This window comes from Thermobia domestica, chromosome 16, assembly GCF_964235325.1.
Source record: "Thermobia domestica chromosome 16, izTheDome1.hap1.1, whole genome shotgun sequence".
Taxonomy (NCBI): domain Eukaryota; kingdom Metazoa; phylum Arthropoda; class Insecta; order Zygentoma; family Lepismatidae; genus Thermobia; species Thermobia domestica.
The window spans coordinates 3,074,931-3,090,018 of NC_137469.1; the positions used below are offsets into that span (position 1 = coordinate 3,074,931).

Consider the following 15,088-nt stretch of genomic DNA (forward strand, 5'->3'; position numbering starts at 1 on the left):
CCTATTTTATGGGAATGTTGGATTGAAATAAACATAATGTATTTTGTAACCAAAGTACAGAAATACTTTTAAAATTACGAAATTATGATCAAGAAGACATAATTCAACCATAAAAGCAAACTAAATATTTTATTGGTAATGCTATCAATGCTTGTCAATTAAAGGGTTAAACCCTGCTGCAGTCGTGCTCAATTTTTTTTCGTAAGTAGTCGTTGCGGACAGACACTGCGCATGTAGATAAGTACAATAAATTGCATTGTAAAAATCAATATTTCCAATAATAGTGCACGTTTCGAAGTGCAAGTCTACTCTGATAAGCAGAACCCGATTGTTGTAAGGTATGAAAAACGAGAATTGGGAGGAGTGATTTGCTGTACTGTACATATTTTAAAAGTTTTATTATGTTTTTTGTACAATAAAACATAGTTTTTATGCTGAGATTTTTTCTCTAATTTTTAGTGTGTTTTCCCCGTGGTTACCCGCGATGCCCTTGCCATCCAATTCCCAGGGACGTCATTTAGGGGGGCAGAAAGAGGCATTTGCCCCTGAGTTTGAGATTTATATAGATTTTATCAATAGAATAGTAGCAAGTCAGTGAAAAACGCGAAGTTTTACTTATAACAAGGGGTCTTGCCCCCCCCCCCCCACAGCCAAATCTGAAATGACGCTACTGCCAATTCCGCGCATAATCGTGGCTTTACTGTAACTTATTTCTTACTAGTATTTTTATTTTCCTATTTCCGATTTAAATAACGAAAATAATTAAATTTTGTCCTACTTTTGTCAGACTAAAAGCTAACCTCTTCAGGACTTCCCGGAGTGGTCCAAGATGACCAGTGCTTAAAAACTGGATTTTTCTATGAAATTGATACTTTAGAATTATAATGAACCTATGGATGGTTGCAACCAATGGAATTTCAAATTATCAATATTTTGAAAACAGCGAAAACTGAGTAAATGTGATTTTTCTTTCTTCATGTTACAATACCTGAGTCTTCCTCTCTCCCGTTGTGTCCTGTGCAAGTTGTGCGAGACAAGCGATTCAGGAGTTGAAGAGAACAAAGCAACTAGAGTATTGGATTTTAAACGAGCAGGATCTAGTTCAGGCGCGTACCCAGAAATTTTTGTTAGGAGGGATGCGAGGTTTGGCGGGGGAGAGTCCAATAATACAAGACACTATCTTCATGTACTATCGAACGGGTGTTATTCTATCGCAAAAAAAAAAAAAAAAAAAAAAAACTATAAGTAATATTCAAGTACTGCCATCTATATTCTCACGAAAAACAGTAAAACTAAATGTTTTTATTAGGAAAAAAATAGTATATGCCATGAGTAAGATCAAATGTTTAGTCCACATCAATTATTTCTCTTAACCCGGTAGACCCCAGCGTGGCGTTGAAGTTTAATGCGCCTTCAGTTGGCGCTTCGATTAAAAAATCAGACTCCATCTCCCACAATCATAGATTTTCCTACACCCTCAACACTCCTAGATTACGAGGAACCCCCTCCCCCAGATAATATCAGTTAACACTCCCCAAACAATCAAGGAGAAACTAGTACGTGTGCTTGGTGACACAAACTGTAAGTGTGCTAACTTACTTGAAGTAAAAGGTCGTTTATTTTAACCTTAAATTATGTATGATTAAACTGCAAGCGAATAGTGATAATTAGTGGTTGGATTGCTAGCTCCCTTTTGAGAATAAAGCGAAGTTCCTGTATATTTCGTATTAATCTGTTTTATATACACAGGCATGTAGCCAGGATTTCGTAATTGGGGGGGGGGGCGTGACATGAAATACTGTGGTTATCACACCAGAGCTTGATCATTCTATATTACAGGTAACTTATATTGGTTCGTTTAGTCAGAATTTCGTAATGGGGGGGGGGTGACATAAAATAATGTAGTTATCTCACCAGATTCTTTATCAATCTAGCAACATACTATATTTTGGTTTGTTAGGACAATAAAATGAGGATATATAAAAAAGTGAAAAAGGTTTTACAATATCTACATTCCTTCTTCGTTCATCCAAATGTAACAATTTTCCTTTCATTACGACCTCAACTATTTAAAAAAAAAAGTACTGTGCATATCCAATTATGTCTTGTAAAATATTTTATAATGTCTGCGTTCCTTTTCTGTTGAATTAAATGTTAACAGAACTTTCTTTCCACATAGGCCTAACTGTTCCTTTTTACTTTTCCGTCAACTACTGTGTGTTCCAAATAACAGGTTAAAGGAGCAGTAGAAAATTGTTTCTGAAATAATATGTTTGATACTGCAGAGAAGAGATAACGAAAAATTATTTTTATTTTTAACGACGATTCTTCCTTTTTCTCGGGGGCCGCGGTGGCTCAGTGGTAGAGCGTTCACCTCTGGTGCTTGGGGTCTCGGGTTCAAACCCTGCTCCCGCCAAGTGAACTTTGTGGTGGACAAACACCGTGTGCGTGGGTTTTCTCGGGGTTCTCCCGTTTCCTCCCACTTTCTTCATTTCATTCATTTCTCATAATCAACGTCTCCTTTAGCCTAACCGGCATAACCGTGGGACGTAAAACTCAAATATTTCATTTCATTTTTTTCCTTTTTCTCGTTTGTGTTTCTTTCATCCTTTCTTAATTTTTTAATTTCTAGCCTCGAATGGGGGTCCGCCCCCCCCCTTGGCTACGTGCCTGATATACACATAGACATAGGTCTATAGAACTGATTGAGGATACTGTAGAGTTGTGGTACCTCTCTTCAAAGTAAAAATTTGCACTAGATAAAATGTAATGTACAAAATGTCGGACAAAATGACAGATAAACTTGTTAAGTTCCCGTTGAGCTAGTCTTAAGTATCAAATAAGGATCTTAATATATATTCTGCGTGCAATGTGGCTTTTTTCCCTGAATGTTGATTCTTGCTATATTTGATTTTTGCGTAGCAATTTACGAAACGAATTTAAATTTGCATCATAACTTACAATTTTTGTATCGCAAATTCGGAAGCGATAGAAATACTTCCGTATTTTGTATTTACCATACGTACGTGAAAACCAAAATAGAGAAAAAGTAATGACAGTCATATATAATTAAGTACTAGGTTTGTCATTGTACAGATTATCTAAGATGGTAGCTAGTTTTGAATGTCAATACTGATTTTTTTATTATCTCTCTCTCTTTTATTAAGTGCTGAGCCTGTAGTGTCGTTAAGAAAAGTAAAATTGGAATTACATAGCCCACGAAGTGAACCTTCATTTTTGTGAGAGAAGCACAATAACTCAACTTCACACAAATGTTAATTTCCTAACTCATATTGTATCCAAACGTTAACCGGATCCACTTCATTCATCCATTTGTTTAAAGTATGGATGGGCAAAACCGGTTTTTATAAAAACCGGAAACCGGTTTCTAGAAAAACCGAAACCTGAAAAACTGACATTTCAGTTTTCACCGAAACCGGTTTCGGTTTCCTCCAAAAACCGGTTCGGTTTTTCACCGAAACTTTTTTCGCTGAAAACTTTTGGAAAACACACAAAACTATTTCTGTGGAAACGGATTCGGTTTCCGCAGAACAACGAAACATTATTCTGGTCAGAAATAGAACAAATTTTGAAAAAAAAACCGGAACCGGTTTTGAAGAAAACCGAAACCGGATCCGGTGACAAACTGAACCGGTTTTGGAGAAAACGAAACCGGTTTCGGTGAAAAACCGAACCATTTTTTGAAAATTTTATATAAATTCTGAAGTAACATCTGGGCTTACTCAACACTTTCGATTTGGCACTTAACACGGATTTTATAGTCACTCTACAATTTATGAATTACTTACCACAGCTTCAAATACCAGAAGGAGAGAAAAGAAGGATAGACCTACTGTTAAAGTTATCTGTTTTCGCTAATTATCTAATTACCAAAAGATAGTTCTTGCATTTCGAAAGACAATTGACGGGCTTTATTTTTACATGTTATAAAATGTCGAAGGCTACATTGTTTCTTTCTTGCCAATTCTACAGCAAGCCTTAAGTAATACATTCTTTAATTCATTGAGAAATAAAGAGAAACCTAAAGGAAAACGTCGGAAGCTACAACCAGTGGCGTATTTAGGGGATAGCTATCGGACTCAAGTCCCCTCCCCGAAATAAATTTATATATAGTATATATTATACCTGCATAGACCCAGTATACATACCCATTCAGGAGAATGTGCATAGCCCCCCTGAAACAAAATCCTAAACACGCCACTGGCTACAACTATATAGGAAATCAAAAGAGAAGCCTTTTCTCGTGAAGAAAAGACTATGTTATCCTGTTTTTTTGCCTTAAAAAATAGCTCACTTCGGTAATAAATTAACATAGATGCATCGTATTCTACGATAGAATTTTTGGTTTGCATCACAATTCTGTTAAATTTGTGTAACAAATTAGGATGCCATACCTCTTTAAGAAAGCACATAGGTTGTTGAGAGAACAAACCAATAATTTCGAGTACATATTCAGGACCCTAATACAAGAAAAAATATATCTGCTACTTTGGGCGGAAACGCCTCGCAAAATAAGTACCCTATGACCTATTCCACTAATTGCATTAAATTGTCATTCCCTGTAATTAGATGTTTTTGACTGAAGCTACAGATAAACTGTTTTTCTTATAATCGGGTCCTGAACACGTAAGCGAAGTTTGTCGATGTCTTCCTCGGAACCCTATATATATGTGCATAGCCCCCCTGAAACAAAATCCTAAATACGCCACTGGCTACAACTATATATGAAATCAAAAGAGAAGCCTTTTCTCGTGTATGTATGTATGTATGTATGTGTATATGTATGTATATATGTATGTATATATGTATGTATGTGTGTGTGAATCAAGTAACCTCTAGAGTTTATCGTACCAGTTTAAATATGTGATTCCTCTTTCTATAGTTGATTTGTTTTTAATGTTAATAATAAGATGCATCAATGAATATTGCAGGTCCCGTTGGATGAGGAGACATGTCGAGCAATCTTTTCAAAGTTCCTTCTCCACAACGGAATGATCGACTATGAAAAGATGATGTCATATCTCAACACCTGCAAAGCTGAGCCTCCCACTGTAACGAGGACCAGGCACAGCCCACCCAGAGGAGACTTCCAGACTGCAAAGTGAGTACTTCTTTCCACTTCTTTCATGCACTTTCAGTTCTTAATATATTAAGCTTTCGCGAAATATTGATGTGAAATGCCATATATTAATCATGTACGTCATTCAAGAAAAAAAGAATAATGATTATGTGGTATTAAAGCAGTGGCAGCGATTGGACGTTAAAAGTGTGGGCGCAAGACATGATCTGAATATTTGTATACAGTAGAGCGTCGATTATCCGAACGTCGGTCAACCGAACGACCGCTTAACCGAACTGTGTACTCGCTCGCACCTGTTACTCTCCCACCCTACCGTCCATCATCCCCCTCACTCCCAAACCAAGTTTCCCACAGTAGTCGCCGCACTGAGCCATCGCTGGCGGAACATTGCTTCTAATGGGGCCTTCATAAGGCGCTGCTGACCGGCCAAGCCGCCAGTCGCTGTGTTTCAACAATCAGCACACTTCTGTCGGTTTGGCACTGGCTGTAGAAGTACAGTACAGTACAGTACAGTACAGTACAGTTCGATTATCCGAACAAATAAGTCTTCCGAACACCCATGTCCCCCAATTACTTCGGATAATCGACGCTCTACTGTATCAACTTTAGTTTTGCTGGTTGTTTCTAACACTTTGTTTGACGAAAAGTTGTATAACTAATAGGATGCTAGCTTTTTCAGTTAAAATACGTATATCGTATTTCATATTTTATTAGGTAAATTGACAAAAGCAACGCAAGTAGGTACTAGCCCTTTGTACTCTTAAACAACGAAAGTGTAAGAAGAGATTTGATTCCTTGCTCATGAACATCTTAAAATGCTGTCTAGAAAATTGTGTGATCAGATTATTTAATAACAAATTTGCAAAACAAATAAATAGAAAGGATAATATTAATCATAGTAATGAATAATGAGGCTTGTTTTGTAGAAGTTATTAATGGGGATTAATGAAAAACTTTTTTTTTAATTTCATACATGCCATTAAATGTGTTATTACTCTTATGAAATGAAAGGCAGTAAATACTACAAGCATATATTACGACATTGAAAGAAATACGCTATTGGAATATTAGTTGCTTTGAATTGCAATTAAAACGCAATTCCCGTAGCTTTCTACGTACTCACGCAATGGTGAATATTATATGGGACCATTTTTTCTACTATGAACTAGTAATACATAACAAAGCTTTACATTTCCAAATGAAACTATATATTAAGGGGTCACTTCAAAAAAAAGAAAAAAAGAAAAAGAAAAGAAAAAAGAAAAGAAAAGAAAAAGAAAAGAAAAGAAAAAGAAAAAAAAACTGACCCCTCTTGCCCCGTAATCGCATCCACTGTATTAAATTATGTAGGTTCCGATCTCACCAGATCGACAAAGCCAACAGAAAAAAATCCGGTTATCTTCTTTCAGAAATGTTATGCGTCACCGAATTTGCTTAAAATTGAAGAATTCATACTCCGATTCCAGTAAGCAGTACTGTAGTTGAAGCTTTTCGATCATGGAAAATTTGTGGACTGATGAGCGCAACAGAATTAGTGTGGTTTCAGTAGAAGCTGAATAGTTTCTATAAAATACTTTCAGATCATATGTATCGATTTTTTTTTTAAAGAATGAGTGCGAAACCAAAACGAAATCAATTACTTGGAGCGAAGTACCTCTTTAGTCGAACTTACGGGTTCAATTGTCCGGATATTACTTCCAGATGCCTAAACCAACATTAACCAAATTTGGCATTAACCAAATTTGGATTCGAGAGAGCGCGGTAAGTGTCATAAGGGATCGTATGTCCTGATAGGACATGCCATTGAGGAATAATTACCGAAAAACGAGATGCCCATAGACTTAGCATTGCTAAAGCATTTGTTGTGCGAATTCTCATTGTAAACAATGGGAAATAGAATTTTCGGCGTTAGAAATAAGGCAAAGCCCTTTTCGTATTATTCTGCGAACAATACAAACATTTTTTGAAATCCATTATATTTCACGCTGATATGGCAAATTAAACTATTTGCATCTCGTGTTCGTTCACGAAAACAATTGATACGGTAAAAAAATCTATGAATAATCAATATAGGTCAATCACTTCGCTCCAAGTTTGCAATTACTGCATACCTAGTTTAATTTAATAATAAAACTATTAATTTGTAAATATGCATTGCTTTCAAAAATAAGCTACCATGAAATTGAAAGAACTTCTTTCCACCTACAAACATTCCTTCGTCCTCCTTTCAACTTCCTTCAACAATTCAAACAACCAATCTGATTAAAATCAACATTCGTTACCTTTATTTACTTTCCAATGAACTAGGAAGTGGAAGAAACTTTTCCGCTACTTTCAACCGACTCAATCACGCAAGAGTTGTGAAAGAAGAGGGGGAAGTCTTCTCCGTCCATTATAGAAGAAATGAGGTCATTCTCGGAGCAACAAGTTAACTGCGGGCACCACAAAACTTATTGATCCGAATGGTCTTGTCTCTCTCTCTTTTTTAAACTTTTAGGAGAGGAATTTATTGAAAATATTAACATTAACGTTCCAGTGTTGTGTCCTGTCAAAGTGACGTCACTGGACACTTTTACAGAGGACTGAATCCAGTGACGAAACTATAGGCGGCAAACGGGCCTGTGTCCCGGGCGCCAGATTGGGAGGGCGCAAAATTGGGCAAATATTTGGGGGAGCATTTTGGTTTGGTTGGTCAGGGGATCGCTAAGGCGAGTTCTTGCTCTAGGCGACAACTAGCGTATTTGCATCGCTGACAGTCCAACATGCTGAGCTGCTGCAAATAACAAAGTTAAAAGAAGAAAGAATGTGTTACTGGACCGAGAATTGAACCCGAGCTTTCGACTTACCGTAGTTCATGACTCCTTCAGAGAAATAATACTCCCAGCCGGAAGTAGGAACTAAGTACACGGTTCTGGTTGGTTGGCGTTATCCGTTTCTCGCCACGTAGCATATATATAGCAGAAAGCAAACGCCAGATGCTCTCGCCCCTCGTGGCCGAGTGGGCTAGTAATTAAAGTTGCTTTAGGCGTGGGTTCAAACCCGGACCAAAGAAAGTTTTATTTTAAAAAATTTCATTACACTTTTTTTCATTAAAATAAGATTAAAATAATTTACTTATGTTACGAAACATAGCTGAGCGAAGGTGGTTAGAAGTCCCGCAGGTCCCGTTTTGTTCCACCTTGACCCCCATGATAATACATCACACTCGACAGTTGGCTAGGATAGCGCGCGAAAACAATACTTTCGGGAGTATTACTTACCCTTAAGGGTCGTCGTACTTCCCAGATCTTGCACAAAGTTCCATTCCTGAGGTTGGCGCTGACGTTCGATCGGGAAGCCGTCTGGGGCCGAAAGGTCAGCCGGTGTTGTGTAGTTGCAATGCATACATAAAAACCTTTACTATGCATAAAAACCCTATGTTTCTATGCATAAAAACCTTTACTTTCATTGGTTTAATATTTTATAAACAGATGTCAACTTCGATTATTCTATGCAGCGTCAGTGACTGAAGCTCTTTGTATATGCAGAATTATATTTGTTTTATATGTTAGTGGCATTAGCTCTTGACTTCGTCCCATTCGGTTGGTAGAGCTCCAACATCTGGAACCTGGCCCAGAAAACGTCTTACACACTTTTATGTTAAAAAAGAGCAAAAAAGAATAAACTTACATGCATACAGGGCTTCAGTCCACAGTGAAAACATTTTTTTTATCATGATAAAGAGCATAAAAGTGTTTTTAATACAGCATTCGATTAATGTAATTTGTATCTACACGAAAAAAAAAGATTTTATAGTTTCAAAACTGCAATGTTTTCCTTATTTTTCTCAAAACTAAGTTTCTTTGAGTGAAGCTCTTTTTGCATTAACTAATTCAATGTCCTCGATATGTTCGTGTTTAAGTTCCCACCGAGTCTAGTACGGATTCAAAACGTATGGAAGAGTTAATTAGGCCTAAAAATAAAGGGTACGGGCCACCGCACTAGACTTTGTCACTCTCAATTCTTAAATTAATTCATATCATACTGTAGTTATTATGGAAACATTTATTTACGAAGTTTAAACAAAATTATAGCAAGCGTCTTCGGGAAATTTTATATCGAAGAAACCATTCTAGGAGCAAACTACCCCTTACTAGTTATTAAATGAAAAATTATTTATACCATATCGTAGGTTTGTTAATGAAATATGAACAAAATTGTCCGAGTTATTGGTGAGAAAATTGTTGTTCAAGAAAAACTCACATCCAAGAGGAAAGTACTCCATCTGGATCTTTTAATGGAACATTATTCATAGCATATTATAGGTTTATGAATGAAATCTTTATTTGTGAAATATGAACAAAATTATGTGCACTAAGAAAACTTCGCTTGAAAAAAGTTAAGTTCTTGCATTCTGGCTGTATCTTTGCTTTCAGCTACCCGCTAGGGATTTGGTTTTACGGAAATTTCTTCCAAAGTATGTTTAAAAAGTTTCTTGTAATATTTGACATACTGTAAAGAACCCCCCTTTCAGAGTGAGCACATGTTATACGCATATAACACGTGCTACTGTTTACAATCATCAATACAAACAGATGAAGTAAACAGGAAGACACGAAGCCAGCACGATGGGGTCCGAGGAGGAACGAGATACCCAGAAATCACCTATTAAAAATGGACCTGACGAGGACCGAAACATCACTTGACCACTGATCACTTAACCTACACCTGCTCCTGAGGTCGTTCTGGACGAAGGAGTATTCCCTTGCCCAAATCCCAAGAGGCTGCCATGAGCTAGGAAGCTGGACGACTCCTAACTACAACCTGAATCTGTAGATGCTTCCGTGAGTTAAAAGGGTTACTAAAGTATCGTATCCTGAAGTCGCTACAGACGCCCTAGAGGCTGCCATGAGCTAAATGGTTACCGTGCAAAAGCATTTCCTTCCTTCACCTTACTTGTTATAAGGAAGATTCTGATATATATTATGTTGGTATATTCAAAGAAACTTTGTACTAATTATACAATAAATTTGCTGAAGGGATAAATTCCGGACTGTTATTGTCTCTACCGTATAGACATTACAATATTCTCGAACGTATAAGAAGCACTATTTCCAAATAAGTGGTCACTTGTACACCACGTATCCTGACCTAACCTAACCAAACCAAACCACTCCTACTGCTGAAATCAAGAATCTTCTTAGCATGTGGTCAAAAACCCAGGCAGGCGTTGAAAAGTGGCATTCTACTAAACTTCTTGTTGAGATATGTGTTCATTTGTTAAAGAACAACAACATTAAACATTTTTAGAAAAGATCAAATAGGTAGTTAACATTATATCACTTTGCAACATTGGTTTTTAGAGGACACCACGACCAGTGACTCGAAGCTCTCTACAACTGGTACCTTAACAAAGGGTAAGGACAGGCAAAGAATTCAAAGTACTAGAAATGCAATTACCTGATGTAATCATGCTGTCTCACCTTACAGGCAATAATCTATGCCGCCAATATTTACTTTTTAACTCATATACAATTTTTTTATATTTTTAATTTTATTATTGCGGTTATGCTATGAGTTATCTATGTTTTACATAGAATGGGACGTATGCAAGAGGTATCATAGCAATAACCATCTTTCTTAATAACCTGGACATCGATACTTCATACACCAATACATTATTTATGATTAATCTTTTCTATTGGAATGAAAGAATAGGATTTGTGGGGAATGTCTTTAATGTGTGTAATTTTCAGTTCAATGGTGTCTATTTGAAACTTCCCAAGCACTGACTCAAGACTAGGCATTGACAAATATGAAACATGTACATACCTTCAACTTATTGATGTAATCTTGATGAGAAATATAATACACACTAATAACAAGGCGTTCCTCCTGATCGATCTTCGATGCTTTGGAAAAGCCCAGTAGTTTTGTTACTCAATTCGAGGCGAGGTTATGGAACTTCCTGTATTCGTGGTGAAATACTTAAAGACGTGTACCTCTGAAAACCACTTCTTGTCATCATATTTGTCAATGCATGATCTTACACATTGAATTGTGAAAACTAGCTGACTTCAGTGCTTGGCAATCATTTCAAAGACGGAATTACATAGCAGTTTTACAGATAAAGAATTCATTAATTAATCACAATTTAGTTTTGAAATATCCATCATTTCCTTTCGCTGTTCGTTGAATGTCCTTTGAAGAATATTGAACTAAAAGTGCAATCATGGACAAAGTTTAACGATGATTATGGATGAGCGTCCGCGACATTATATTTTTATTTGAATACTAGCTGAAGTGCCCGTTCTCACGGGGACAATAGCTTTATGTGAAGTGTTTGAACCACTTCCTCCCGTTAGGATACGGATTGAAGATAAAGTTGAACTTAAACGGCATCGTCAGAGTCACTATTCGACTCATAGATTGGAAATTAATAACAAATATTTTCTATTATTTTTAAATGGCACACTCTCCCGACACCGTGCTAATAGGGCCCAACTTGGATTTCAACAACGTTGGGAGTTAGTAATAATCTCAGCAACTCCAAAAACTATGGATTTCACACTAATATTGATCGGTTTCGATTATTTTTGTATGCAATCGCCCTCACGCCTTCACCCTCTTTGCCGGTAATGTGATAAAAAAAAATCTGTTCGAAGAGGACCCACTCAGGTACCAAAAACTATCAAAATTAGTGCAATAGTCTAGGAAGAGTTAAAACACTTACTTTTACGTGTCATATCTCTCATACTTCACCGGAAATATACTAAAACACACGTATAGATAAGGCAGTAAGATAGGGCAACGTCAGGCTCACACCCAGAACTTTTTGTTGGGGACAAGTCCAAACTTTGGGGACTACAAGCCACTACGTCTATTGAACAGGTATTATTCTGAACCGAAAAGACGATAAGTAATTGTAATATATTTCCACTTATATTTTCGGAAAAAATGATAAAACTACATTGTTTCTATAACAGAAAGAGTACAGATGCAGTGTAAGGTCAAATGTTCATAGTACATCAATCATTTCCCTGTTAAGCAAGTATACTTTTGTTGAGAAAAGTGTACAAATGTATGTTGAGTTAGAAAGTTTTGGGGGCTCCGTACCCGGTGAACCCTGGTGGGCCCCTGGTCAACGTGCACTCATATACCAGCGCTCAGCCACGGCTACACACAGTCTCATTATTGAGTACACTTTTACGAGATTGGATCGCTGTAGAAAAGTATATTATGATCTGCAATGCAGAAACGGCCCCATGGGAAACTTCTAGCACAAAATATTAATTTATTCTATAACATTAAAGGTGGGGCAGAAAGACCCAAATATGCCTACCCAGGCTTCATCCTACTCAGCTTAGGTGCTAAGCTGGAGCTGGAACCCAATCTTTAAAACCTAACGTCTGGGTCTCATGCGTCAAATATTGATTCATTTTCATATTAAGATGACTGAATTTTTAATGTAAGAGCGTATTATGCAACCCAACTTACACTGATGTCATTTTGGTTGACTAACTACAACCTTATACTTAACATTGTACTTTATACATACGTACTTGAATGTTACTGATATTATTTGTGCTCTTACATGAGAATAATTTCAGATTCTGTCCATCGGCGTACGAATTTTAAGATATTTTATTAGTACATTAGTATACAAGTGATTAATAAAACATGTGTTTCTCAAAGTCAGGGGAAGGGGCCACGCTGGTTTAGTGGTAGAACGTTCACTTCTGGTGCGTGGGGTCCCTGGTTCGATCTTAGTTCGCGCCAAATGGGCTTTGTGGTGTACAAATATCGTGTGCGTGGGTTTCTCGGGGTCTTCCCGTTTTCTCCCACTTTCTTCATTCCAGTGTTTCATTAATTTCGCACCATCACCGTCCCCTTTAGCCTACACTGCATAACTGTGGTATATAAAACTCAAAGATTTCACTTCATTTCAAACTCAGGGAGCATTGTCCCCTGCCCTCCCCAAATGACACTTCTGCTCGAGTAGCCTGAATTCAATCTTATAGTCAAGAAAACAATAGCATCTTCAAATAAAGAAAGGGGCATAAAACCACTGGACAACACCACTTTTGATTTGACATAAAATTACACTCGCATCGCGTTGTAAATTCGATAAGCAGTTTTCTATGCGTTTCAAATATTCTATATGAAGTCCTAATGTGATTTCTGTCTACAAAATTGAAGAAATGAATTTCCATCTTGGATATTTAATAAGACTCTTATTTATATAAAATTAACTTTATGCATAAGTGTCGTGGTCACCATGGTAGTAGTAACAACCTCAGTAATAACACCAAAACAAATCTTCTTTTCTCTCGAATTTTAAAGGCTTCTAACAATGCAATAGAAAGATTTATTATGCTTATATTCTCAAATAAAATACAAATTTTACTCCTAAAACATGTGACTAACTAACCTTTTAAGAACAAATTACCGTATTTACGCGTGTATGCCGCGGACCCCCAATTTCTGGAACGTTAAAATTGAAAAAAAAAAAACTCGTGTAAGCAGCGCACATCAATTTTCTGAAAAGAAAAAAAACGGTACAATGTATTTTTCATCCTACTTTTAATCATTAAAATTATTATACACAGAGACAATCAACAATACTGTGATTATTAACAGAAATCACTCCCGTGCCTAGCTTTCTTCGTCGCCGAGGAGCTGGAGCACGTATCACCATCGGACTAAATAAAGTCTTCGCTCTTGTCGCTGGCATTGGAAAGGCAGCATTTTTTAAAGCTGCGGACGACAAGATGTCTGGAATTGAATTCCATGCTTTAATAATCCATTCGCGCAAAAGGCGAAGTGCAGGTTTCTTAATTCGGCCAGTTGGCGTAGTTTCGGGTACTGCAGTTGCCATCCATTCAGTGTACAGTCGCCGCAAGTGGTTCTTGAAAGGCCGGTTGATGCAAAGAGGAAAGACGAACTGTAACTTGTCATTTTATATTTAAAACTTTTCTAATCTTGTAAAATTACTTACAATATTCCAGTATTAGGTTAATAAAAACTCCCCGTGATTTTAAATCCTTGGTGGCTCAGTCAATTCTACATTTCCTCGTGTATGTCGCGCACCCTGTTTTTTGACTTCGTTTTTGTGCAGAAAAGGTGCGCGGCACGGTAAATGTTTAGTTTAACGTCTCACAGTTACAGGAGACGAATGAGTAATAAAAGAGAATAATTAGGAAATAATTGGTAGAATGTGAATGTGGGAGGAAAATGAAAGAATCCTGAGGAAACCTACGAACTAGGGTTGCCAACTTCTGAAAATGGAAATATTGGACACTATAATGAAGTATGTATGCTCTTAAGACTGTGACATCATCGCTCGTCAAAAATATGAACTGCCTGAAAGTGGTTACTTCACAAAATTAAACAATTCGGAATTCGAATTTAATGTTATTTTTTAAGCATTTATTAAACTCACTTTGATTGAGCCGGCACAATTAAATTTTTGTAGTCTACCATCAATAATACATCGTATTTAAAACAGAAAGCAAATATAATTAGCTTGCTCAAAATATACTTGGAAAATAAGTTTTACCAGCTTCGCTGGGGCTGAGAATGTCTCATAATGCCTACACACTTTTACTGGATCTGGATGCATTATTTAATTGGAAGATGTAGATGAAGATGAAGCAGTGATAGCTCTCGAAAATGTACTTTTGTTGACCTTTAATACTTTTGATAAGTTCAATAAATTTTGCTGCTTTTAACTCTTCAGCAAATTCTGCGCATGATAGATCGATATCAAAGCGAATAATAAACTCTGCTTTAACTATGTTCATTGACAATTGATTCCTTTCGTCACTCCAAAATATTCTAAATAGAACAGAAAATAGGACTAGTAAGAGGAAAAATTTCCGGACATTTAACGTCCAGTTTTGGAGCCGTATCGGACACTGGACAAGGAGATCAAAAACCGAACTGTCTGGTAAAATACCGGAGGGTTGGCAACCCTACTACGGACACGATTATATCCATCACAAACCC

General features: G+C 36.9%; 1 protein-coding gene across 2 annotated transcripts in view; it reads left to right on the forward strand.

Annotated features, from left to right (window-relative positions):
* LOC145672399 (uncharacterized) overlaps nt 1-15,088 on the forward strand; it is a 290,548-nt gene that overhangs the window by 228,808 nt on the left and 46,652 nt on the right. For both annotated transcript variants that reach the window (XM_081741553.1, XM_081741554.1), the window contains exon 6: nt 4,953-5,122. In XM_081741553.1, coding sequence (XP_081597679.1) covers nt 4,953-5,122 — 170 coding nt within the window. The remainder of the gene's footprint in view (nt 1-4,952; nt 5,123-15,088) is intronic.